General features: G+C 39.3%; 1 protein-coding gene across 1 annotated transcript in view; it reads left to right on the top strand.

Moving 5' to 3' along the window:
- The first annotated feature begins 9,369 nt into the window (after positions 1 to 9,369).
- SLC2A13 (solute carrier family 2 member 13) overlaps positions 9,370 to 26,095 on the top strand; it is a 361,921-nt gene continuing 345,195 nt past the window's right edge. Inside the window, exon 1 of the mRNA XM_053557369.1 lies at positions 9,370 to 10,193. Within this exon, the coding sequence (XP_053413344.1) occupies positions 9,635 to 10,193 (559 nt within the window). The 5' untranslated portion in view covers positions 9,370 to 9,634. The remainder of the gene's footprint in view (positions 10,194 to 26,095) is intronic.

A 26,095-nucleotide genomic window follows, 5' to 3' on the forward strand; every position in this document is an offset into this window, starting at 1 on the left:
CCAGAATCACTTAAAGAAATTGTCCTTTCTTCACTTAATTATATTATACTGGATAGAATGACCTCAGTCTTCAACCTTAACAAGAAAAGGACCAGAAAATAATGTATTATGCTTTTAAAATACTGTTGGATTTGATTTACTAAAATTTTGTTTAGAATTTTTCTATCTATGTATATCAGGGAAATGATTTTAAAGCTTTCTTATAATGTCTTTTGTTTGAGAATTAGGATAATGTTGGGCTCATACAATGTACTGGGAAGCATTTATTTTCTTCAATTTTCTAAAAGAGTTGGTATAGAATTATGTATTTTTTTCCTTAAAGGTTTGGTAGACTGCAACAGTGAAGCTGACCGGGCCTACAATTTTCAAAAGAGAATGTTTTAAACTACAGATAGTTTCTTAATAGATATAACACTATTCCGACCATCTATTTTTTTAGAATCAGCTTGGATAGTTTATCTTTTTCAAGGAGTATATCCACTTCATCAAATTTTGGGGACATAAAATATTTATAATATTACTTTACCTTTTTCAAATTTACATGATGTACAATAATTTAACCTCCCTCATTCTTAATACTGATCATTTGTGTCTTCCATCTTTTGTCCGTGATCAGTCTTGTTAAAGGATTATCAATTTTATTGATCTTTTTAAATAATCAGCTTTTAGTTTCATTGATTTTCTCTATTATTTCTCTGTTTTCCATTTCATTAATTCCCTCTTTAACTTTTTTTCTACTTAAAGTTTTATTTGTTCTTTTATTTCTTGTTTCTTAAGTTTGAAGCTGAGGTTACAGACTGGAGATCTTTTATTGTTTCTGTTACTGAAACATAGTGTTATAAATTTCCCCCTTAGTGCTTGCTGTGGTAGCATTATACACATTTATTTGTTGTGTTTTCCTTTTTATTCAGATCAAAATAATTTATAATATTCATTTTAATTCCTTTTTTGGCCCGTGGTTAATTTACAAGTGTTTTATTTAGTTTCTAAATATGTATTTGAGGGCTTTTTGGTGTTGATTTTAATTTAATTACATTACAGTCAAAGTATATACTTCGAATGTCTTAAATCACTGTAAATTTATTCAGTTTAGTTTCACAGTCCGGATACAGTCTAACTTGGGTTAATGTTCTACGTGGACTTGAGAGGAATGTGTATTCTGTTGTTGTTGGGTAGGGTGTCAATTAAGCTAAATTGATAGTGTTATTTAAGTATTTAATAGTCTTATCATGCACATATTTTCTGTGTACTAGTTCTATTGATTATTGAGAGAGGAATATTGAAATATCTGACTGTAATTGTGGTTATGACTATTTTTATTTAACCACTATCTTGTATTTTGAAGCTTTTATTTTATTTTATTTATTTATTTATTTATTATTTTTTATTGTTGGGGATTCATTGAGGGTACAATAAGCCAGGTTACACTGATTGCAATTGTTAGGTAAAGTCCCTCTTGTAATCATGTCTTGCCCCCATAAAGTGTCTGTCTTATAATAAAGCAACTCTAACTTCCTTTTTAAATTTAAATATATTAAGGGAATACAGATGCTATGTCACATGGGTAAATTTTGTAATGTTTGAGTTGTGACTTTTAGTGTGCCTGTCACCAGACTAGTGGCCATTATACCCAACAGGTCAGTTTTTATTTGTTACTGCCCTGTGACTCTCCCCATTTCTTGTTTTTCTGGGATCTTTCCATCTCTTTGTGCCCATGTTTGTCCATAGATTAGCTCCCAATTATTAGAAAGCACACGTAGTATTTGTTTTTTCCATTCCTGAGATACTTCACTTTGGATAATGGCCTCTAATATCATCCATGTTGTTGCAAAAGACATTATTTCATTCCTTTTTATTGCTGGGTCATACTCAATGGTATATATGTACCTATATACCACATTTTCATAATCCATTCATGAATTGATGTCTACTTAGGTTGATTCCATACCATTGCAATTATGAATTGTGCTGCAATAAACATTTGAGTGCAGCTATCTTTTTGATAGAATGACTTCTTTTCATTTGTGTATATACCCAGTAGAGGGAGTGCTGAGTTTAATGATAAGTGTACATTTATTTCTTTGGGAAATCTTCATACTGTTTCCATAGATGTACTATGTACACTTGTTCCTATCTCTCTGGGTCCATGCCAGTATCTATTGTTTTTTGACTTTTTAATAATGGCCATTCTGGCAGTGGTAAGGTGGTAACTCATTGTGATTTTAATTTGCATTTCCCTGATGATTAGTGATACCGAGCATTCCTTTATTTTTTCCTCTTGCCTGATTGCTCTGGCTAGGACTTCCAGCACTGTTGAATAGCAGCACTGACAATGGGCACCCTTTTCTTTTTCCAGTTCTTAGGGGGAATGTTTTCACCTGTTCCTCATTCAGTATGATGTTGGCTTTTATAATTTTGAAATTTATAATTTTGAAATTTGTTCCTTCTATGCTTAGTCTGTGGAGGATTTTTACTATGAAAGGCTGACAAATTTTGTTGAAGGCTTTTTTTGCATCTACTGAGATAATCATGTGGTCTTTCTTTTTGCTTATATTTATACAGTAAATTACATTTATTGTTCCCCTCTGATTGTCATAGTCTAAGCTGATCCTGGAGAATCTTCCTGCAGAGTGATGGGTGGTTTCCCAGACTTCTGTTGGAAGTTTGGGTATAGGATTTGGTAAGTCCTTCTCTGTGAATGGTGAGATTGTGAGAAATTTCTCTGCCCAGGTATTCCCATTGTGGTGGCGGTGGCAGATGGGTGAGACTTTCTGGGTAGTAGTTGCAAGTGTCACGATGTAGGATTTTGGTTCACTTGAGTTTAGGTGCAGTGGTGGCAAGTGAACAGCAAGTAAGTTATGGAGTATTGGCATGTGGGGGTTGGTCCTGCCCACATTGTAATGTGGGAGCCACCAGGGTAGAGTCATGGGGCTGGGTGGCAGCGAAGGAGCTATAGTAACAGGGCTGCTGGGCTGGGCCCCTGGGTAGCTGGAGTTCTCTCCCATCTAGATCCAACCAAGGCCATTGCAGCAGGACTTCTCGGATGGTGTTGGCAGCACCCACTCTGTTGGAATCCTCCATGGGGGTGACGCCCAGCTTTCAGTCACAGGGTGCATGAGAATGTTTGTTCTCCTTGCTCCTCCTGGGTCCAGCAGTGGTGGTGCAGAGGCTGCTGCAGAAAAACTGAGTCCTATGCAGACCAGGTACTCCAGACCCATGAGCTCAGAATGCTATCAGCTACAGTCACCCAAGAATGTAAGCTACCAGGTCCCCGCTGTGTCTGCTCTCTGGTGTAATGTCACTGCACAGTGTCCAAGCTGATCCCCGACAGTCCATAGGTCTGCAGTATTGCTGGTGGCCACTTCACAGCCCGGGTTGTAGTGTCTGAGCAGGCAGCTTCCTGGGTTTCTCTTCTCCTATTGTTCCCCATGTGTGTGGATGACTCCCCCAAGTACCTTTTGATCTTGCCAAGTGGATCACTCTGTCACCTTTTCTTTCACTCTGATTGCCTTTGGTCACCCCTCTAATGATTTACAATGCTCTTTCCAAGAATGCCTGTCTGTTGGCAGGCATCTGCTTGCCACCTTTGCTTCTCTCTTTGAGAGCACTATGTGCAGGCTGCTTCTAGCCCATCATCTTGGCCCTATCCCGCCAACTTGCTTTTGAACAGTGTTAGTGTGGTGTATGTTTATCCATCCTTTTGTATTTAATATATAACAAATACATATGTAAAATATGTAATGTTGAATATATTATTGGTATTTAAAGTTGGCTTCTTATAGGCAGCATATTGTTGACTTTTGCATTTTATATTCAATCTTATAATGTTTCTCTTTTAATTGATGTGCTTAGACGACTTACCTTCATTGTAATTATTGATATAGTTTGGCTTCAATCTGCCCTCTTACTATTTTTCTTTTATAGCCCGTACCTCTTTTTCTGTCTTCTTTTACATTGAATTGGGGTTTTCCCCAATTCTGTCTCTTTTGTTGGCTTAAGTGCTGTAATCCCTTCTGCATTATTTCGGTGGTTGTTTGAGGTTTTGTAGTACACGTCTTTCATTTCCATGATATTCTACCACTTCACATATAGTATGAGAACACTGCAAGTGTACATTTTCATTTCTTCCCTCATGGCATTTGTACCATAGCTATTCTATATTATATGTGCAATAAATATAAATGTTGCATATTATATATTTATATAGTACATACATGAAACTTCAGATTTTTGCAAGAACCAGAGAATTAGACTTGGAGGCTGTTTCCAACTACACCCTAATTATGCCAATGGCTGCTGCAGTGGAGACATTTCTGCTGTTCCTGCTGCCCCTGCTGCTGTAGGCCCTGCAGCTCCTGCTGCCAAGTTTGCACTTGGCACATCCCTATTGGACTGCTGCTGCTCTCTGTGTATATATGTGTATGGCTGTATGTCTCTCTGGGTAGTTCCTGCCACTCTTATGAGGATGTACTTTATGGAGAGTACATGTTATTCTCTTTCAATCAAGGTCTTGTACAAATGTGTTTGATTGGCTGAACCTGGGTCACATGTCTGACCCTAACTCCAGGGAAGATTGGGGAAGTAGCTTCTGTCTTCTATTTTAGTGAAGACAAGACTCATAATTCATCCAATATCCTAGACAGAGAAAAAGTGTCCAAATGTCTAACATGATCACAAGTATGATAAATGTCTACTACTGGTTGAGAACTAAAATATATATATATATTCTATTAGAACATAAAAAATTTAAGCAGAAATAAGGTTTTTAAAAATAATAGACACAAAGTAATTTTGCTGCACACCTAATGTATAACAGAAACCCAAAGTGTTGTTTTTTAATATCAGCAAGGGTTTTTAAATTATGGGTATATATTAATTGGCTGCTTTCCCCCCATCATTCACACTGTGAGCCTCTCATCCATCAGGATGATAATTGAAAGCTGAGCCTATACTCAGCCTGTAGGTCTATGAGAAATAGCCGTGATTACTCTGGGGATCCTGCATGGAAAGTTCATGGCAATTTTACAAAATAAAGATCATACAAAAGAAATTGACTTTGCTTTTCTTGTCAATGCACTATTACATTCTTATTTTCTTACCAAAGCACTCCCTGATGAATATCTGTCATCACCAGCCAGTGGCAGTGATATATTTACTGGATTTTTCAATACTCATCCAAATATCTCTTATAACAAATCAGTGGTTCAAAAAAAAAAAAAGCAATTATCTTAGCTCTTCATTTCAGAAACACATTTCTTTCTTTCTTTCTTTTTTTTTTTTTTGATTGCATTCTGAAGAGTGCTTTTTCCCACTAGGAAGCCATCTTTCTCTTTTTCTTTTCAGGGGTGTGTGTGTGTGTGTGTGTGTGTTTGGTATTAGGAAGAGCTATCAAAGTGGTTTATCTTTTTGCAGTTCTCTATGGAGTTCAGAGTAATTTTTCAAGAAGAAAGACCATTGATTGATAAGTATATTGACTTAGCTTTAAGATTTAAAGTTGTGAAGATTTTTTTTTTCAAATATTTTCAAAGTATTTATTCCTATTTTATCTTCTGGGATTTACACAATTTTTCTTTATTGGTAAATGTTTCTTTAGAATAATGTGCCAAACCACACTAAGGGTTAATCAGAGTGATTACAAGTGTGGTTAGTAGCTGTGTAAGATGTTTTTAATTTGAAGGTGAAATCACAGAGGTTGTGCTTTGTCACATGTAACCTAGGGCTCCCCAAATTGATAATAAAACAGAAAGGGATCACTAATATGCCAGATAAATGTAGAAACTAAGTACCTTGCAAAACCCGAGAAAATAAAATTATTTATTTTTTAGTTGATCAGTTGACATTTCGTTAGTAACTTTGGTACCAATTAGGAATCAAACTACTATCTTTGTTACAATTTTGTTTTTTATGTTATCTTGATATGTAGGGCAAAAATACCATTTTCTTTAAGAATTTAAAAAATTTCAGCCCATTGATCTGTCTTATCCTATGAACTTGACTAGAACTTTGTTTCTATGAATTCTTTGGTATATAGTAATTTATATGATCATCTATTTTTATGTATGGGCATGCAGTGTTTTTCCACTGAGATTGGCAATGGTTAAAGACAGTGCAAAGTAAACTGCTTTTCATAAATGTTCACAAAATAGTATATTCTATTGAAATTTATGTACATGTTGTGTACTTCTGAAGGATAAACAAGCTTTATATGCTGTTTGATGGGTTAAAATCTAACCACTGCTTGAGTTGTACACGGAAAGGGGGTTAGATGTCATATTTCAGAGGTACTTTCAGTTATCTAAAGTTCTCATTATTTTGTTATATTATACATAGGGATGGAAAGTGATGACTGAAATACCTAAGTCAAACAGGTCCCACACAGTCTGATACCACTCATTCATTCATCTATTCAAGTGTTCATGCAAAAAATATTTAAGTTCCTATATCTGTCAACACTGTGCTACACTCAAGGGAAATGGTGTTGAACAAGGCAGGTACAAGCCCTGCTCTCATTTACTAGGGATGCTCTTCTTTAATTGTGGGCTAAGTTGTAGATAAAGCTTCTCTAATTGCACCTACGAAAATGTATTGTCTAGCTTAAGAAAATCATAGGAAGAGAGCAGTGAATAGTCCTGCTTCCACTATCAAGAAACTCTGCCTCACGCTTACTGAAAATCAGATAAGAAATACCCAAAGGTCACTTAGTGTGTTCCAGGTATTAAGATAGTCCACAGTCCACATTATAAAAATTCTGAGATGGGGAAATTACAATAGCATTCTTTTGGGAACATTGAGGCTGGCTATTCTCACTCTTGATGGAATGTCTTTTGCACAATTTAGTTTAAATTATATTTGTATGTGTTAGTATACTCGCTGGGAAGAGAAAAGCACCTTTCCATCTGTCAATACCATTCAAGTTATGCAGATGAATTAACACAATTCATATTATCAAATTAAAAGTTTTTGGTTCTTCTGAAGGGATAGCATATTAATTTCTCTAACCAACTTCAGCCACCTATAAATGGAATTTGATTGTTTCAGCTGCATATTTTGCTTAGATAGAACTCATTTTGCAAACCAATAATGACACTTCTAATTTACTCTCCTTAGCAATTAATTGTATTTCAAAAACACCTTTTCACACTTTTTTTGAGACAGATTCTCACTATGTTACCCTCTGTAGAGTACTGTGGCATCACAGCTCACAGCAACCTCAAACTCTTGGGCTTAAGCGATCCTCTTTCCCTAGCCTCCTGAGTAGCTGGGACTACAGGAGCCTGGCTATTTTTTTGTCACAGCACCTGGCTATTTTTTTTGTTGCAGTTATCATTGTTGTGTAGCTGGGCTGGGCTCAAACCCGCCAGCCTTGGTGTACGTGCCTGGCACCCCACTTACTGAGCTATAGGTGCCGAGCCCTTTTCACACTTATTCTAGTCAGTGAATAGTTGCTGCACTATCATCTGCTCTACTGATGAGAAAAAAGTAAATAAGGCACAAGTTAATCTAGTGGTTTGTGGAAAGTTCTACAGTAAAACAACAATAGAGATGACATATCTTTTGATTCTCAGCCCATGGGCTTTCCACTTTACCAGAATCTGCCGCTGGGACAGCCTTCAGGGAATTCCATTTTAGATCCACACTGTAGTGCTAAACTGAACTTGGCTTTTCAAGGGCTAAGAAGAATTCTGTGTAACTCTCTGATGCCCTTGTTTCATGTCACATTTCTTTGCAGATCTAACCTGACTGCGGGTATATAAATGCCCTGATATGAAACAGAAGCATCTTAAGTAGTTAGTGTTCTGTGACCAAAAAGCTGAATTTCCAGTAAGGTATGTTCAGGAGCCAAGGTGCTCATGACATCAGCTGCAATGAAAAGTCAGCTTGTTTCATCTCAGCAAGAGAGAACTGTCACAGCACCAGCTGCTTCTCATCCGGGAAGCCTTTCTCTTTAGAAGCCATGTGAATGAGTTCACCACCAGGGGATGCAGTTTTACTATAAAGTAGTAGGCACAGAAAAAGGCGCGCTCCCACCTTAATCTTTTCCAAGGTCTGAACATGAAAAGTGTTCACTGCTTCAGATCTGCACACCCTTTGCGTAACTGATCCGTAGGAATGACGGTAGAGGCTTGCTTTAAAAGCTATACAATAAAGTTAAATTTAAACAGTTAAGCTATCTGAGTTCATTAATTTATTTTTCCTCGTTGCTGGAAAGGAAAATGCGGTATTAATGGAGATAATCATGACTGATAATCCAAATGAAAGCATTTTTAGCAAATTTTACTGTATCTTTTCATTCAAACAAGAATGTCAAACTCTTTCTCTCCAAAGGGAGAAAGTTTTAGCCTCCATGAAAAATAGGTTCTAGGCTAAGAAACTGTTTGCTCAAATAGGGGAAATAAAAGAGCACTGAAATTGTAGGAATAGAATCCTAATAGAAGCTTTATCTCTTGCTTTTAGCCTGAAGAATGAAAGCAAATCAGAGGGACGGACAAAGTCATCGTTCTCTCCCGAGGTGGACCTCTATGAAGTAATGTACAAAATATTTAAGTAGGGGGTGGGGCTCCAAACAAACAAACAACTGCGAGATGACAGTTTAAAAAAATCGGCCACAAATCACTTCATCTTGGCTTTGTTTTGTGCAAATGAGGCAATTAAAGTAGCTCCTCTTGGAGAGGAAGAGTTGAGATTTCTCAGAGGAGAAGATAACCTTCCTCTTGGTTAGCACGGTGGGGGAGGAAGGGGAAGATTGCCTATCAAATCTCAAGTCAGATTCTTGGGTTTTCTTTCTAACAGTGGTTACACAAAAGTGTAATACATGTATGTCATATATGTGAATTTTCTTTTAGGGATCAGAGATCCATGGAAGGAGGTTTGGGATCCACTGGGCAGAGATGTTAATCTCCGTCTCAAAAAATCAAAATAAGCATAATTTGAAGAAGAACTGGCAATGGGAGAGGGAACTAGTTATAGAAATGGGAGAACACCGTCCTGAATTGTTCCAGAACAAACACATTTAATGCTAGGGAAGTAGACCACACGAGCTAATGTCACAATACTATAATAGGAAGGGAATGTGCTATACCAGTTTGTTTTTCCCCAGGCCCTTTCCAGCCCTATCTGCAGGCTGTTAGAAGGCGAGTCAGGCTGGTTGAAGGGCTGTCTCCCTACCCTCCTAACCGTGGCTGTTCATCGTTGCTGTCCGGCAGGTGCCAGAGCCCTAAACGAAGCAGCCTGGGTCAGAGGTCGCACCCCACCGGGAGGGTGGGGTTTAGGGGTCTGGGGCGGGCTGAGTCTGACCCCGCCCAAGGAGGGGTGGGGCGTATCGGCGGCCCCGCCCCGGTGGCCCGGGGCTGCACGTGACCGGCGGCCCCGCCTCCCGGCCGCTCCGCAGCGCCAGCTCGGCAGGCGCGGGGCGTGAGTCTGGAGTGAGACCCGCCAGGCTCCAACTCCGCAGCGCCGGAGCGCGGCGGGCAGCAACTTTCTACCCGGAGCGGCCGTGGCGGCGGCTGCTGCCGTGGCAGCAGGAGCCGGGAGGAGGAAGCGGCGGTCGTTGCTCCCGCCGGCTCGGGCTGTCTAGCTCGCCAAGACTGCCGGCCCGCGGAGCCTCGTCTTCCCGGGAAGCCCCGGCCCCTGCCTTATGTCCCGCAAGGCGAGCGAGAATGTGGAGTACACGCTGCGGAGCCTGAGCAGCCTCATGGGCGAGCGGCGCAGGAAGCAGCAGGAGCCGGACGCGGCGAGCGCGGCGGGGGAGCGCAGCCTGCTGGCGGCCGCCGAGTCGAGCACCAGCCTGCAGAGCGCGGGCGCGGGCGGCGGCGGCGGCGTCGGGGACCTGGAGCGCGCGGCGCGGCGGCAGTTCCAGCAGGACGAGACCCCCGCCTTCGTGTACGTGGTGGCAGTCTTCTCCGCACTCGGCGGCTTCCTGTTTGGCTATGACACCGGGGTGGTGTCCGGGGCCATGCTGCTGCTCAAGCGGCAGCTCAGCCTGGACGCGCTGTGGCAGGAGCTGCTCGTGTCCAGCACGGTGGGGGCGGCCGCGGTCTCGGCGCTGGCCGGCGGCGCCCTCAACGGAGTTTTCGGCCGCCGCGCCGCCATCCTCCTGGCCAGTGCCCTCTTCACTGCCGGCTCCGCGGTGCTGGCCGCGGCCAACAACAAGGAGACACTGCTCGCCGGCCGCCTGGTCGTGGGGCTCGGCATCGGTGAGTTCGGGCTCCGCGAAGGGCGCCCGGGACCCGGTGTCACCGCCCTTGACTCTGGTCGTTGCCTTCCCTTTGAGCCTCCAGGGTCCCGCGTCGGGTCTCACCACGACCAGAGAATTCTTCACCCTCTGGCCCCCAGAGCCCATCCGTTTGAGTACAGCCTCAAAGGCTTCTTTGGGAGGTGGGAGTGGGGGTGTCATTGTCCCGAGCCCCACTTGGAGTTTGTGGTCTCCCACAGACCAGTCAGCCTGCGGATTGTCGCCTCTCAGCACTTCCAGAAACCCAGTTGATCACCTGCTTTTCCCTTGATCCAGCCTAACCTGATGCCACTTCTTGAGTTTAGGAGGGGTCTCTCCGGCACTGTCCCACTCTGTTAGTCCACTGCTAGTCTTTTTCCTTTCTTAGAGTTACCAGCTTTGCACCCATTCAGTCGTAAAGTACCAGTAAAACATTTTTTAGAGTTAACTAATTCCGGAGTCACACTGTTGTTTATTGTCCCCCCTTTCCTTCCTAGTTATTTATCTGTAGATGGCATCTCTTTTTGCTTCTGTGCTGTGTGTTGCCTCAACTTTCATCCTTTTCCCAAGGGAAGTCCATTTTCCTATTTTTCTAACTTTTTCCTTTGAATTCATATTCACGCATTCCCTTTGGTTTTGCTCCTCCTGCTTTCCAGCGGGGAGGCAAATTATCTGTTAAAGGTCCTGTTCATTTCCTAAATTCATTTAGGAGCTACTCCCCCTGTGGATAAATGCCCAGCAAGATAGAAGTTTGCAATTTACTTCACAAATGAACGCGTTAAGGTCCCCCCAACATCGATTTTTTTTCACCCGGGTTGCTGAGCAGGGGAGGTACAATTGGCAAGTTCTTGGCAGAGGAAAGCTATTTGGAATGTGCTCCGTATTATTAGAAAGAAAGCAGTTTTGAGGGAAAGGGGGGGTTGTGACTTAAATCTCACTAGTAATTTTTCTGAGACACACCGCTGATGCTTTTATAATGTTTCATTTCATAATTCAGTTTTTTGTTTCCCTTGGGGTGCTGTTGAAGTATTTTCTTCCCTATGGCTGGGGCTTGATGAAAGGCACTTTAAACCTGGGGCTGCTGTCCATCTGTGCATTCACCACTTGTTTGATGTGTATGCCTTTGCCCTTTCTCTGTGGGTTGGAAAGGGAAGCAGTCTTCATTGATTCAACTCCACATGTGGGAACCATGAGCCTAACACGCAACTCACTGTACTTTGTAGTCAACTCTGTCGTTGCTAACTTTCCTTTATGCTTGTTTATTGGACTGTTAATTAGTGAAGCAGGGCAGAGCTCTCAGTAAAATTTTGGGTTGGCATATTAAAGTCCAAAGTAACACCTCAAATCCAACTCAAAAGAAAACTGTGCCTTCAGGACCCTTCAACAAATAACTTGCTGTTAAAGTCAGGTGACCAGGGTTCTTTTCTCAGCATTCTCAGGATTGTCAGCTTGGGACACCTAGACTTTTTTCCTTTCGTTTGACAAATCACATGATTTAAGATAGCAAGATTTATTCAGCATACCTGAATCTTGTGATTTTTGAAATGGAGCAATGTTTTGTAGAGATCTCTAAATGAAGCTTCCTAGTGTTGAGCTGTGTGGGAAGTCTTGGATAGGATTTGGGGTACTATGTTTAGTCTTTTATTTGACATGAAAATGGAGTCCCTGTTGTATGTTCCCCTTCCAGATGTTGTGGGTGGAAAGGTGAGGGGAGTTTAAACTCCAGTAAACAAAGCAAGGAGAAACTAAGGTGAGGTTGAACTTGCTAAGAGAGGCTGTGAGAAATGGCTAATGAATTCAGAAGGTTTGGTTATCCTCCACAGAGGGAAGCCAAAAGCTTGTGCCCATGGAAATGGTGTGTTGCACTTCAAGACTATTTTAGTAGAAGTGAGGAAAGTACTTTCTAAGAAAGGGAATCAGTCAAGAAAGAAAAGCATAGGGTACGTTTGGGGGACAAGGTGAATGCAACAAAGAGGCTGAAGCAAGATATAAGATTGGAAATGTTGATGTGCAAGAACCTGGGAGGCTTCTCTGTCTCCTGGCCTCATTCCATGTTCTCTGGGCTGGTCAGCTAAACAGAGAAGCCCAGGTTAGATGCTGGGCCTGATTCAGTCCTGATAGGGTCCTTCCCAACTCACCTCTCCCAGAAAACACACCCCTGGGAAAGTATTAGTATTGTAAAAGCCCTGTAAAAGCCTTCATTTTGTAAATGAATCTTTAAGGTCACAAACAAGCTTTGACATAGGCTACATTCAAAACAAAACAACACCCCCCCCCAAAAAAAAACCCTCACTTAAAAAGATTACTAGCCTTCTAAAGAGAAGTCATGTGAATTTTTTTTTTTAGCTACAAGGGAATAGGTCCCTAACTTGAGCATTTTTTGAGGAACACTAAATCAGTTTTGCTTGTTTAGTACACCAAATCTGGGTTAGTTTCATGCTGTCTTTTTTTCAGTAGTTAAATTTCATATGTGGTCAGGGGTTTGTTTTGTCCTTTTGTTGTTTAGTAAATGTTGATGAAGAGCAAAATGTGGCTTCTGGTACCTTTTTCAGCCAAGTTTGCTGTGTTTTCAGCCAAGCTTCTTTCTTCCATAAATTTACCTATGGTAAATAATAAGGCCCATAGGGGCAAGGATTTTAGTTAATTTTATTGACTGGTCTATTCCCTGGCACATAGGAAATACTTTTTGAATACAGGAATGAATATTGAGCAGAAACATTAAAAAAAAAATTCTCTTGCTAGTAAACTACCACTTTTAAGTTAGGATTATTCTTTTCAAAAAACAACACAGTACCTTGTCAAAAATATTTGAAAGGCCATCTACAGGTTGTAGTTGTAATAGTTTAATGAATAATTTACCTATTTAGCATATGCTAATTAAGCTTCTATTAATGATTCTGTCAGGTTTAGGGTGGGCTGGAACTAGATAAGGTAACCCACCCTGGAGGTGTTTTTTCTAAAATGGACCAAAAAGACACATAAACAAGAAATTACAATGAAACCATAGTTTATGGTATCAGAGGAAATTATGAGTGGGCAACTGATTATTTTAGGGGAAATAAGTTGAACCCAGAAGTAAGGTTTTACAGAAACAGGGACATTTAAACTAGGGTTTAAAGTGTGAGTAGGAGTTTAGCATGTAGTTGGGGAAGATTGGAAAGTGCTTATTTAGTCCTTTAGTCTGGATTAGGCTGTGTTTCGTGTATATTTCTTATTTAATCTTCCTAACTTTGTGAAAGCAGTCTCCTTAAGTGGCAAGGTCATTGATACAGAATCAGGATTAAAGAAACAAAACCTTCAATTTTTTGCTCTGTTACTAGGCTGGGCATTTAAGGTGGAGTTAACAGTAGGTGGCAAGGCACAGAAAAATCAAAGCAATATTTGAAGGGTAGGTGAGGGAGGTGACAGGAGGTGGTTATCAGCCTGGAACATTTTTTTTTGGTTGGGGAGGGTTTATGTTGAATAGAGTTTATTTGGTCCTGCCTATGTAGGGTGAGACTTTGGAGGTTTTTAACTGTAAATGATGTATTCAGATTAAATATCTCTTGAATCTGACTTTGTTTTTAGTTTTAATTTTTTTTTTTCTTTTCCCCTTCTGTTTTTAAGCCCTCTAACCTACTTCTGCCTCTTGGGATATTTTAGTGTTAGGAATCCTTTGCTAAGATAAGCTAGTAGAAGGTGAGTAAAGTGTAGCATGTGGGCATGAATTACTGACATAGGAAGAAACCAAAACCATTCAAAAAGATACAGGTGTCAAGCAGTAGAGTGTAGGTGTTAACCTGTATGAAGTGAGTCGTATAATAAAAGAAACATCAGAAATTGGTTTTTGTTTTGGTGTAAGAGTTCAGTTTCCTTGCCTAGTTGCAACAAAATTAGTTTATTGAGTGCCTGTTGTATATTTTAGGTTTTTGTTTCAGCAGGGGCTGCATCTCTTGTTTTGCTCTTATACTGGAGCCATGAGACCCAACTTTCTCCATTGTCTCTGCCTGCTACGGAGACATCACTTGAACTTTTTTTTTAATTAATGAATTTTTTTTTAATTGTTGGGGATTCATTGAGGGTACAAGAAAACAGGTTACACTGATTGCATTTGTTAGATAAAGTCCCCCAAAGGGGTGTCACTTTGTTAGATAAAGTCCCCCACCCTCCTCCCTCCTTTCTCTCTCTGCTCTTCCCTTCCCCCACCCCCCACCATGTACTAGGTCATTAATTGTCCTCATATCACAATTGAATACATTGGATTTATGCTTCTCTATTCTTGTGATGCTTTATTAAGAATAATGTGTTCCACCTCCATCCAACTTAATACAAAGGATGTAAAGTCTCCATCTTTTTTAATGGCTGAATAGTATTCCATGGTATACACATAGCACAGCTTGTTAATCCATTCCTGGGTTGGTGGGCATTTAGGCTGTTTCCACATTTTGGCAATTGTAAATTGAGCTGCGATAAACACTCTAGTGCAAGTGTCTTTATGGTGGAAGGATTTTTTTCCTTCTGAGTAGATGCCCAGTAATGGGATTGCAAAATCAAATGGGAGGTCTAGCTTGAGTTCTTTGAGGATTCTCCATACTTCCTTCCAAAAAGGTTGTATTAGTTTGCAGTCCCACCAGCAGTGTAAAGTGTTCCTTTCTCTCCGCATCCATGCCAGCATCTGCAGTTTTGAGATTTTTTTGATGTGGGCTATATTCTTGCTGGGGTTAGATGATATCTCAGGGTGGTTTTGATTTGTATTTCTCTAATAATTAGGGATGATGAGCATTTTTTCATATGTTTGTTAGCCATTCATCTTCTTTAGAGAAGGTTCTATTAAATTTTCTTGCCCATTGATATATAGGATTTTTGGCTTTTTTTCATGTGGATTAATTTGAGTTCTCTATGGATCCTGGTTATCAAGCTTTTGTCTGATTCAAAATACACAAATATCCTTTCCCATTGTGTAGGTTGTCTGTTTGCTTTGGTTGTTGTCTCCTTAGCTATACAGAAACTTTTCAGTTTAATTAAGTCCCATTTGTTTATTTTTATTGTTGCAATTGCCATGGAAGTCTTCTTCATAAAGTCTTTCCCCAGGCCAATATCTTCCAGTGTTTTTCCCATGCTTTCTTTGAGGATTTTTATCATTTCCTGCCTTAAATTTAGGTCTTTTATCTATTGGCTAAGATTTTGATGAGAATTTTTGCATCTAGTTTCATTAGTAAAATTTTTCAGGCAAATGGAATTCAGAAGAAAACAGGGGTTGCAATCTTATTTTCAGATACAAGTAGATTTAAAGTAACTAAAGTCAAAAAAGACAAAGATGGACACTTTGTATTGGTCAAGGGAAAAATACAAGAAGACATTTCAATTCTAAATATTTATGCACCCAACTTAAATGCGCCCAGATTCTTGAAACAGACCTTGGTTAGTTTGAGCAATATGATATCCTATAACACCATAATAACAGGGGACTTTTACATGCCTATTACAGAGCTGGACAGATCCTCTAAACCAGCAGTTCTCAACCTATGGGTCTTGACCCCTTTGTAACAATGAAAATACATCGTGGTTTAGGAAGGTTGAGAACCACTGCAAACAGAAATTAAATAAAGATGTAAGGGACTTAAATGAGACCCTAGAACAACTGTGCTTGATAGATGTATATAGAGCACTCTATTCAAAAGCTAAAGAATATGTATTCTTCTCATCAGCCCATGAAAAAAATTGATCACATCCTAGGACACAAAATAAACTTCATCAGAATCAAAAGAATTGAAATTTTACCTTGTATCTTCTCAGACCCCAGGGCATGAAAGGTGGAACTCAACTCTAAAGAAAACCTTCAACCCCACACAAAGGGATGGAAAACAACTGTATGCTGAATGGCAGTTGGGTGCAGGAAGAAATAAAAGAAGAAATCATTAGCTTCCTTGAGCATAACAACAGTGATTGTTGTTATGCTACCAAAACCTGTGGGATACAGCAAAAGCAGTCCTGAGAGGAAAATATATTTCTTTAGATGACTGCATCTAAAAAAATAGAGAGCGCATTGACAAACTCACAAGCCATCTTATGGAATTGGAAAAAGAAGAATATCTAAGCCTAAACCCAGCAGAAGAAAAGAAATATCCAAAATTAAATCAGAGATTAATGACATTGAACACAAAAGAATCATTCAGAAAATTAATGAAACAAGGAGTTGGGTTTTGAAAACATAAACAAAATAGACAAACCTTTGGCCAGACTAACTAGAAATAGAAAAATAAAATCTCTAGTACCTTAATCAGAAATGATAAAGGGGAAATAACAACAGATGCCACAGAAATGCAAGAGATTATCTCTGAATACTACAAAACACTCTATGCTCAGAAATTTGGCAACGTGAAGGAAATGGATCAATCATACCCTCTCCCTAGACTTAGCCAAGGAGAAATAGATCTGCTGAACAGACCAATTTCAAGCACTGAGATCAAACAAACAATAGAAAAATCTCCCAACAACAACAAAAAAATGCCCTGGTCCAGATGGCTTCACACCAGAATTCTATCAGAGCTTCAAAAAAGTGCTTATTCCCATACTGCCAAAATTATTCCAAAAAATTGAGGAGAAAGGAATCTTCCCCAACACATTCTATGAAGCAAAGATCACCCTGATACCAAAATCAGGAAAAGACACTACTGAAAAGGAGAACTTCACACTTGAACTTTTTAAACTTGAAGACCCAAATTCCAAATAGGGCACAAATTTTCCATCTCGGAGATTATTGTAATCTAACAGGGTTAACTTATTTTGTGTGCTCTTCACACATCTCATTTTGCAAGTGTGTGTTTAAAAGTATTGTACTTATAATCAAAGTTGTAAGTGTGGTTAACTTCAACAGGATTGAGGGAATGTGAGTTCACTCAAATTTGCTTTTTTAAAAAAAAATATTATTTCTGTGACCATGTTTCTCCCATGAATGCCATATAGGAAATTGTCTAGAAAAGGCAAATTCCAAGACCCGTGGTACCATTATCACGAATAGCATGTATGCAATCAACCACAGAGCATACAAATTGGCCCTTTCTCCACGGTTTTGGCATTTACTGTTCATTGTAAGTAGTGATTTTGTGCCTACATAGGGAATGTCAGGAATTCTTTAAATTCTGTTATTCACCAGTATTCAAAATCTTTACTGAGAATTGACATATTAATTTATACATCACTGGATTTGTTGAATTAATCTTAGATTTACATCAGTTTTCCTCTGTCAGTCTCTGTTTCAGGACCCCCTCTGCTGGAACCCAATTTGTAGCAGCATATTGAAGCTTGTCACTGGCCTATGATGGCTTCTTGAGTCATACTTTTAGAAATATATTTTTTTTTTTAAACAGCACTTTGAATTCTTATTCCTCAACGCAAAGCAAGTGTAAAATCTTGTTTGATCAAAAACATCGTGCAAAGCAAGTGTAAAGTCTTGTTTGATCAAAAACATCATGCAATATTGAGATTATCATCAATAAATAATTTCATTTAAGGTAAGCTTAGTTAGCCAGAAGCAGGCAGATTTTTAAATAGTTACTCAGCTAATAAATTTTTTGAGTGGGGGATGATTAAATTTGTTTTTTTCTACTCCACCTCTTAATTTCTTTCTGTTTGGTTGTTTTTTTAAAGTGGGACTTCTGTGTCGTATTTATGTTCCCTACTGGTGTGACATTGACACATGAAATAAAGCCTCCTTTGACTTGTTGTGTTTCCTTGTTTTACACACATCAACGGTTTAGTCCCAGCCGTGCCCCTTTTCTATCTGGCAGCTTAGGAGGATTATAACCTAGTTATGTTTGCCTGGTGCTATTGCAACACTCTGCTCAAGTGAGTTGTTAGCTAGATGACCTAGGTTTGTTAACATGAGTTACACGAGATTGTTCATGTGACTTCTCTGGAAAACAGTGCTCTTTTTGTTCATCCATATTTCCTCCGTATTATAATCTTAAAGTAAGAACACAGTCAGGGTTTGTCTCTGATCAAACTTGGTTCCTTTATACTTCCTTCCTGTTTGCAGCTTTTTTTTTTTTCCTCATGGCTTTACCTTTCTTTTTTCTACTGACCTGTCAGAGTAAATAAGTAAGTAGTAGCAAGACTTTTATTCTAATAGCAGTTACTGCTAAAGTAACTTTAGTAGCAAAACTTCCATTGTCAGGAAGAAAATCTCCAGGGAAATTGAATTTGAAATAGGGAAAAAGTTTGAGGGGTAGTCACTAGAGACCCCTCAAACTTTTTCCCTATTTCAAATTCAATTTCCCTGGAGATAGAGAAAAAAAATAACTGAGTTTTTACAGGTATTTCTAAACGAGGGTTGGGAGATCTGCATGCTATTTTACTCTTATTGGAAGCCACTGTTTGGAACGGTGTGGTCTGTAGGATGTGTCAAAAGCCACGCTGATGAGCTTCGGTTCACAGCCAGGCTGGGGACTGTGACAGTGGGTCACCTGTGAGTGGTGGTACCAGTGTTCTTCCTTATCTGATTTCAGCACCTCCTTGTCTTGCCCTGGAGGAGTCAAGGCAGTCACTCTTTATGGCCGGGTATGGATTGGCAATCAGGTTAGCTCCCAGCTGCCAAGTCTACATATTTACATCTAAGATATGTAAAATATGGAGAAAGGATATAGCAGAGCTTAAGGAAATGAAAGAGGCAATCGGGAAATGTAAGAATGCAGTAGATAGTATTAAAAATAGGTTAGACCATGGAGAAGAAAGCCCTAGAAATGATGGCACCTAAGAAATGTTGGATGCTTACTTATACTTCTCAGCATTTTCTAAATACTAATTTACATAGTCTTCATAATAACCCAGTGGGATAATACTGTTACCTTTAACATGGTGATATTTATGCAGAAAGAGATAAAGTAACTTTCTTATGGTCACAAGCTCCTGGGTGGAGCCGGAGCTTGTACCTAAGGAAGAGGTGTGGCTTCCCAGTCTGTCTGCTCAACCACTGTGGCACTCCTCCCTGAAACTGTGAAACTGGAGTAATCGTTCTTCACCACAACTTGTCACGTGAACATTACTTCTGTTTTGCCGTAGATTTATATTTTTATTGTGGGGGGAGGGGGGCACAACATTAAATTTACCATCTTAACCATTTTCAGGTGTGCAGTTCAATATTGCGATACTACGTGGTTGTGCAGCAGTCCTCTGGGAAGTTTTCATCTTATAAAACCCCAAACCCTTGGCAACCACCTTTCTATTTTCTGTTTCTGTGATTTTGACTGCTTTAGATACTTTATATAAGTAAAATCATGCCACATTTTTCCTGCTTATTTCACTTAAGGTTCAACCATGTTACAGCATAATTTCCTTCTTTCTAAGGCTGCTTAGTATTTCATTGTAAACATATACCTCATTTTCTTTATCCACTCATTTGTATTGCTTCTACCTTTTGGCTTTTGTGGATTATGCTGCACCAGACGTGGGAATGCAACTAACTCTTGGAGATCCTGTTTTGAATTCTTTTGGGTAAATACTCAGCAGTGGGATTTCTGAACCATATGGTAATTCTAGTTTTAATTTTATGAGGAACTTGTGTTTTCCATAGTGGCTGCAGAGTTTTACATTGCTATTTACAGTGCACAGAGGTTCCAGTTTCTCTGTATTCTCACCAACACTTGTTATTTTTACTTCTCATATTAGCCATCCTCATAGATGTGAGGTGATGTTTCACTGTGGCTTTTATTTATATTTCTCTTATTTGTGATTTTGAGCATTTTTTTATTGGCTGTTTATATATTCTTTAGAAAATTATCTATTGTCTTTTCAAATTCTTTACTACTTAACTGGGTTATTTTTATTGCTGTTGAGTTGTAGAAGTTCCTTATATATTATTACTATTAACCTCCTTTCAGATACGTGATTTGGAAATATTTTCTTTCATTTCCATAGGTTGCTATTTCACTTTGTTGATTGCTTCCTTTGATGTGCAGTTTTAAGTTTGATGTAGTTCCATTTGTCTATTTTTGCTTTTGGTGCCTTTGTGTGGGGTGTTAGGTCCAATAAATAATTGCCAAAGCCAGTGTCTTGAAGTTCTTCCCTATGTTTTCTTTTAGGAGTTTGATAGTTTTAGGTCTTGTGGTTAAGTCTTTAGTACCTTTGAGTTAATGTTTGTATATGGTGTAAGTGAAGGCTACAACTTCACTTTTTTTTAATGTGGATATCCACTCTTCCCATCACTGCTTGTTAAAGAGATTATTCTTTCCCCTAAACGTCATTTTTAACATACAAACTTTAAGTTTAGTGAGTTTTTTAAGAGCACACCCATGGCATATATCAAGGAGTAACAATGAGGAAGGCAGAAGTGGGTTAGGAAATCTTTTTTCCCTTGCTAAGGGCTACTGAACAAGACGCCTATAATTAGGACTGCTGTGTTACACAACTGCAGGGGGGACCCATTCTCACAGTGTTCCCTTAGCGCGGGTGCATTCACAAGGAATACAGTGAAAATGGGGCCCCCAAGAGTTGGACAACACAGTTACTGCTTTTATTGCATCAACTAAAACGTAAAATGTGCTTTTAGTGTTTTTCCCTTTCAGCTCCCGATGTTCTCAGTGTGTGGAATGTGCTTTTCCCTAGTATCCTCTCTCCCTCCATCCCACAACCATTTACTGAGTAATGACTTGGTTGGGTGCTGGAGAGAATAAAAATAGTCCTTCTTCATAAAAGACCAAATTCTGGTAGGGGAAGACAAACACAAGAGCGTGGTAATGTGGTGTTAATCCTAAGATAGAAGTGTTTGTAGGGTGTTTACTCATCCCTCCCTGTCCAGCTATGTCATGAAAACTTCCTCAGTGGCCTCTGCTAAATGTTAGCACTTTCTCTGAACCACACTCATGGCATTTGACTTTATTCCCTGCAGCGCTATCTTTTTTGAGCATGGTTTGTCTCTACTGATAGACCAGAAAACTCATGGGTATTAAGTAATTAGGTATTAATAGTAGTTATAACCTCCCATTGCATTTAGTACCACAATTTTTATATATTAAACTCTTAAATATATAGCAAACTAAAGAGTGTATGAAGTAATATGCAGCGGAATATTGCTGCAGTTGAAAACCAGAAACCTCAGGTAGGAACTTAGCTGCAGCACTGTTAATTAAGAAAGTGGAGTGACTTGATAGTTAGGCTTGAGGCCTCTGAACCAAGACTGCCTTGGCTTGCTCCGTGGTTGGGAACTTCTCAGCTGGTTTGATGTGTCACTTTACTAAATCTCTTGTGCTTCCACTTCTTTACGGGTAGAATGGGACAATACCTGCCTTTTCCAGTTGTTGCAAGGATTAAATGTGTTCATATTTGTAAAGTGCTTTCACAGTGCATGGCAATCCAAAGCATCACCGGTTAAACGGTCACACATAAACTGTGTAATCTTTGGCAGATTACCACTATGTGCTTCCGTTATTGAGTCTCTAAAATGAGCATTATAAAAGCAGTTAGAAAATAGGGTTGTTGTAGAAATTAAATGAGCTAATGCATGTAAAAATGTCTGGCTATTAGTGTTAGCTCCTGCCATGAGGTATAGTCATCTCCATTGTTGCTGTAATACCTTTCTATATGCAAGGGAGATAAACTTGTTAGATTTTTATATTTATCCCAACTAGTAACTGATGAGAAAAAACTTTATAATACAAATGGAGCCAACTGGAAAAACAGAATGAATAATGTAAAAGTGAGGCAGTGCTGTCACGTGTCCAGTATATGTTATCAATACGTAAGATCTGGGTCTCAAAGAAGGTTGTAAACATTGTGATCTCAGAGGAGGTCAGACGTTCTGGGGGTGGGAAGTAAGAATTGATACATGTAAATCATGGAGATGATTAAGCAATTAGTCTTGAGACCTCTGAATCCACACTGCCTTGCCTTGGCAATATGGAAGGGTAGAATAAGAAAATAGTAAAAATATGAATCTATTTGTTAGAGTATAGTCTTGCTTAGTAGTAAGAGACCAGCATTTGATTTATGTTGTACTGTAATTATTGTACATGCTTACTTATAGACAAAGTCATTCCATTCTGAGTGAAAAGATGTATCTGCCTTTTGAAGGGCCAAAAATTAATAGTTTTAATAAAAACTTGAAAGTAATTGCTTTAGAATAAAACAAATTTTAGTGATGGAAGTGTTCATATAAAACTTGATTTTCATATTTTGGGGCTTAGTTTATGACTTCGGGTCACAATTTACTTGATACAATGTAGAGAGAAAATTGGAAACTAAAATGTGTTCATGGTATTCAAGGATCAAGCATTTAATATTTGGTCAGCTACCACTTGTCATTTTCAAAGTAAAATATATCATACAAATACACCTATAATCAGGACTGCTGTGTTACACAGCTGCAGAGGGACCCAAATTAAAAATACAAATTGAAAATGAATTGAGACACATCTAACTGTGAATTTAAAAAATTCTTAAGGCGGAGCAAGATGGCCGACCAGAAGGATCGTTCAGCTGAGCTCTCCTAGAACGACTGGTGAAAAAGAGAGAAACCCAGCAATACCTGGTGTTGGAGACCTTGCCCAGAGTTGTAGCTCAGGGAACACAGTGAGGAGGTGGTGAGCTGGATCCGGAGCAGTGGAAATCTGATAAATTAGGAAAGTGATTGCTACTGACTGGGATTGGCTGGCCCATGACAGAGGCTCAGGATGGGAGGAAGCCTTTCTGGAGTTTTCAGTTGTTGGGGGAAGCTGTGTGTTGAGTGGAAAGCTTGGCAGAGTGTGGCAGACTCAAACAGATTGTAATGCCAGTTGGAGTGGATTTGCCATAGGTTTGGTGACTGAAGAGGCAGCCATACTGAGAAGTTCTTGGCATCCAAGGGGCTGCCATTGCGGGAAGGTTTTGAGAAGGTCTTAGTAGGGGCCTAAAGCATGGCCATCATAATTCCGCCTGCTGGGATCAGCATTCCATTCTTTGGATAGGCTGAGGGACTCCCACACCCCACGGGAACTGGAATCAGGGGGGCACTGTGAGACCTGTTCCAGAAGGATTCTTGTGAGCTTTAAGATCCCAATCCAGCAGGGTCTGAATTCAGAGTAAACAATCAAGGGATCGCCAAAGGCAACTAAGTTGGGAGTAAGGACCATAGAGGTTGCTGGCTAGGTTCTCTGTCTCCAGAAAAATCCACAGTGCCACCTTGTGTCCCGGTGACACATTGCAACATACTGTCATCTAGAGCAAGGACTTCTGTTTATTTGTCCATGAGGAAGAGTTTGGCTTTGCTCAGGCTGAGGCCACTTCAAGACCTAAGCTATGAGACAAAGTAATTTGAAGCAGATGAGGCAGTGAGAAGGAAAAAGGAGGACACGGAGGTAAATAAGAAGAAAGAACACATGAGGAGGAACCAGCAGAAAAATTTGGACAACATGAAAAACCAAAACAAAGGAACTCCCCCAAGGAACCATGAGGCAGCTACTGTAGAAGACTCCATCTATAAAGAATTAATGGGATTGACAGAAAGGGAATTTAAAAATATGGATAATAAACAATAATTTAAAAATATGGATAATAAACAATAAAAGGAATGGACAAGAAAATGGAAAGACAGAACCAAAAGTTAGACAAGAGATATGTAGAATATGGAAGATCTGGCAAAGCTTAAGGAAATGAAAGAGACAGTCAAGGAATATAAAGATACAGTAGAAAGTATCAAAAATAGGTTAGAATGTGGAAAAGAAAGAACCTCAGAGCTAGAGGATAAAGTTTTTGAGTTAACCCAGGTAATTAAAGAGGAAAGAAGAGAGAGAAAGCAGAACAGACACTTGGAGAACTATGAGACACCATGAAACATTCAAAAATATGAATATTAGGGATCCCTGAAAGGAAAGAAGATTGTCCCAAAGAAATGGAAGCCTTATTGGAGGCTATCATAAATGAAAACTTCCGAAGTTTTACCAAAGACCTCGATACACTCCTTTCAGATGGATAGCAAACCCCAGGTCATCTGAACTCAAATAGAGCCTCTCCAAAGTTAAGATGAAAGAAAAAATTCTGCAAGCAGCCTGGATTAAGTGCCAACTGACCTACAGAGGCAGAGCCATTAGGGTGACAACAGACTTTTCCACTAGTAGAGTATGGTCATCCACCTTAAATATTCTTAAATAAAATAATTTTCAGCCCAGAATTCTGTGTCCTTCTAAACTAAGCTTCAAAATTGACGGAGAAATCAAATCTTTTGCTCTACAAGCACTGAGGAAATTCACCACAAGACCAGCTCTACAAAAAATACTTAAACCTATTCTCCACACTGACCACCACAATGGACCACCAGCAAAATGTCAAAAGAAGCTAAATGTCAAAACTTAGCTTCCACAGGGCACAAAGGAGAAAACTACACAACAGGCTTTCACAAAGGATAAAACTACACAACGGGCTTTCACATCTTATTTCACAAAATAAGATGAATAGAAGTCTACCACACTTACAATTCTCTCAATAAATATCAGTGGACCAGATTCACCACTGAAGAGGCACAGGCTGGCTGATTGGATAAAAAAAGCATAAGCTATCCATATCCTGTCTCCAGGAGACACACCTAGCCTTGAAGGACAAATCATGACTCAAGGTTAAGGGATGGAAAACAGTAATTCAAGCAAATGGAAATCAGAAGAAAGAAGGGTTTGCAATCTTATTCTCAGATACAAATGGATTTAAAACAACTTTAGTTAAGTAAGACAAGGATGGACACTTTATAGTAGTCAAAGGAACAATACAACAAGAAGATATTTCAATTTTAAATATTTATGCACCCAACTTAAATGCTCTCAGATTTATGAAACAGACCTTGATGGGTCTGAGAAATATGTTATCTCATAACCCCATAATAGTTGGAGACTTTAACATTTCTCTGACAGAACTGGACGGATCCTCTAAACAGAAACTAAACAAAGATACAAAGGACATAAATGTGAGCCTAGAACAAAAGGGATTGGTAGACATATACAGAACACACCATGCCAAAGCTAAAGAATATACATTTTTCTTGTCAGCCCATGGTGTGCACTCCAAAATTGACCACATCCTAGGATACAAATCAAACCTCAGCAAAATTAAAAGAATAGAAATTATATCTTGTATCTTCTCAGACTAGAGTGCAATAAAGGTGGAACTCAGCTCCCAATAAAAACGTTCATCCTGGCAGTGCCTGTACCTCAGTGGGTAGGGTGCTGGCCACATACACCGAGGATGGTGGGTTCAAACTCAGACCAGGCCAGCTAAAACAAAATGACTACTGGAATAAAAACAAAAAATAGCCGGGCATTGTGGCGGGTGACTGTAGTCCCAGGTACTTGGGAGGCTGAGGCAAGGAGAATTGCGTAAGCCCAAGAGTTTGAAGTTGCTGTGAGCTGTGATGCCATGGCATTTTACCAGGGTGACTGCTTGAGACTCTGTCTCAAAAAATAAAAAATAAAACATTCATCCCCACACAAAGATTTGGTAATTAAATAATCTTATACTGAGTGATAGTTGGATTCAGGAATAGAGAAAAGAGGAAATCATTAAGTTCCTCAAACATAACAACAATGAAGACACAAGTTACTAAAACCTGGGGGGTACAACAAAAGCAGTATTAAGAGGGAAATTTAGTTCATTAGATGCCTACATTCGAAAAACAGAAAGAGAGAGCATCAACAAACTCATGAAACATCTTATGGAATTGGAAAGAGAAGAAAGATCTAACCCCAAACCCAACAGAAGAAAAGAAATAACCAAAATTAAATCAGAGATGAATGAAATTGAAAACAAAAGAATCATTCAGAAAATTAATGAAACCAAAAGTTAGTTTTCCAAGAAAACAAATAAAATCAATAAACCTTTGGCCAGGTTAATTAGCAGTAGAAAAGTAAAATCTCTAATACCCTGAATCAGAAACAATAAAGGGGAAATAAC

Source organism: Nycticebus coucang, chromosome 12, assembly GCF_027406575.1.
Source record: "Nycticebus coucang isolate mNycCou1 chromosome 12, mNycCou1.pri, whole genome shotgun sequence".
Taxonomy (NCBI): domain Eukaryota; kingdom Metazoa; phylum Chordata; class Mammalia; order Primates; family Lorisidae; genus Nycticebus; species Nycticebus coucang.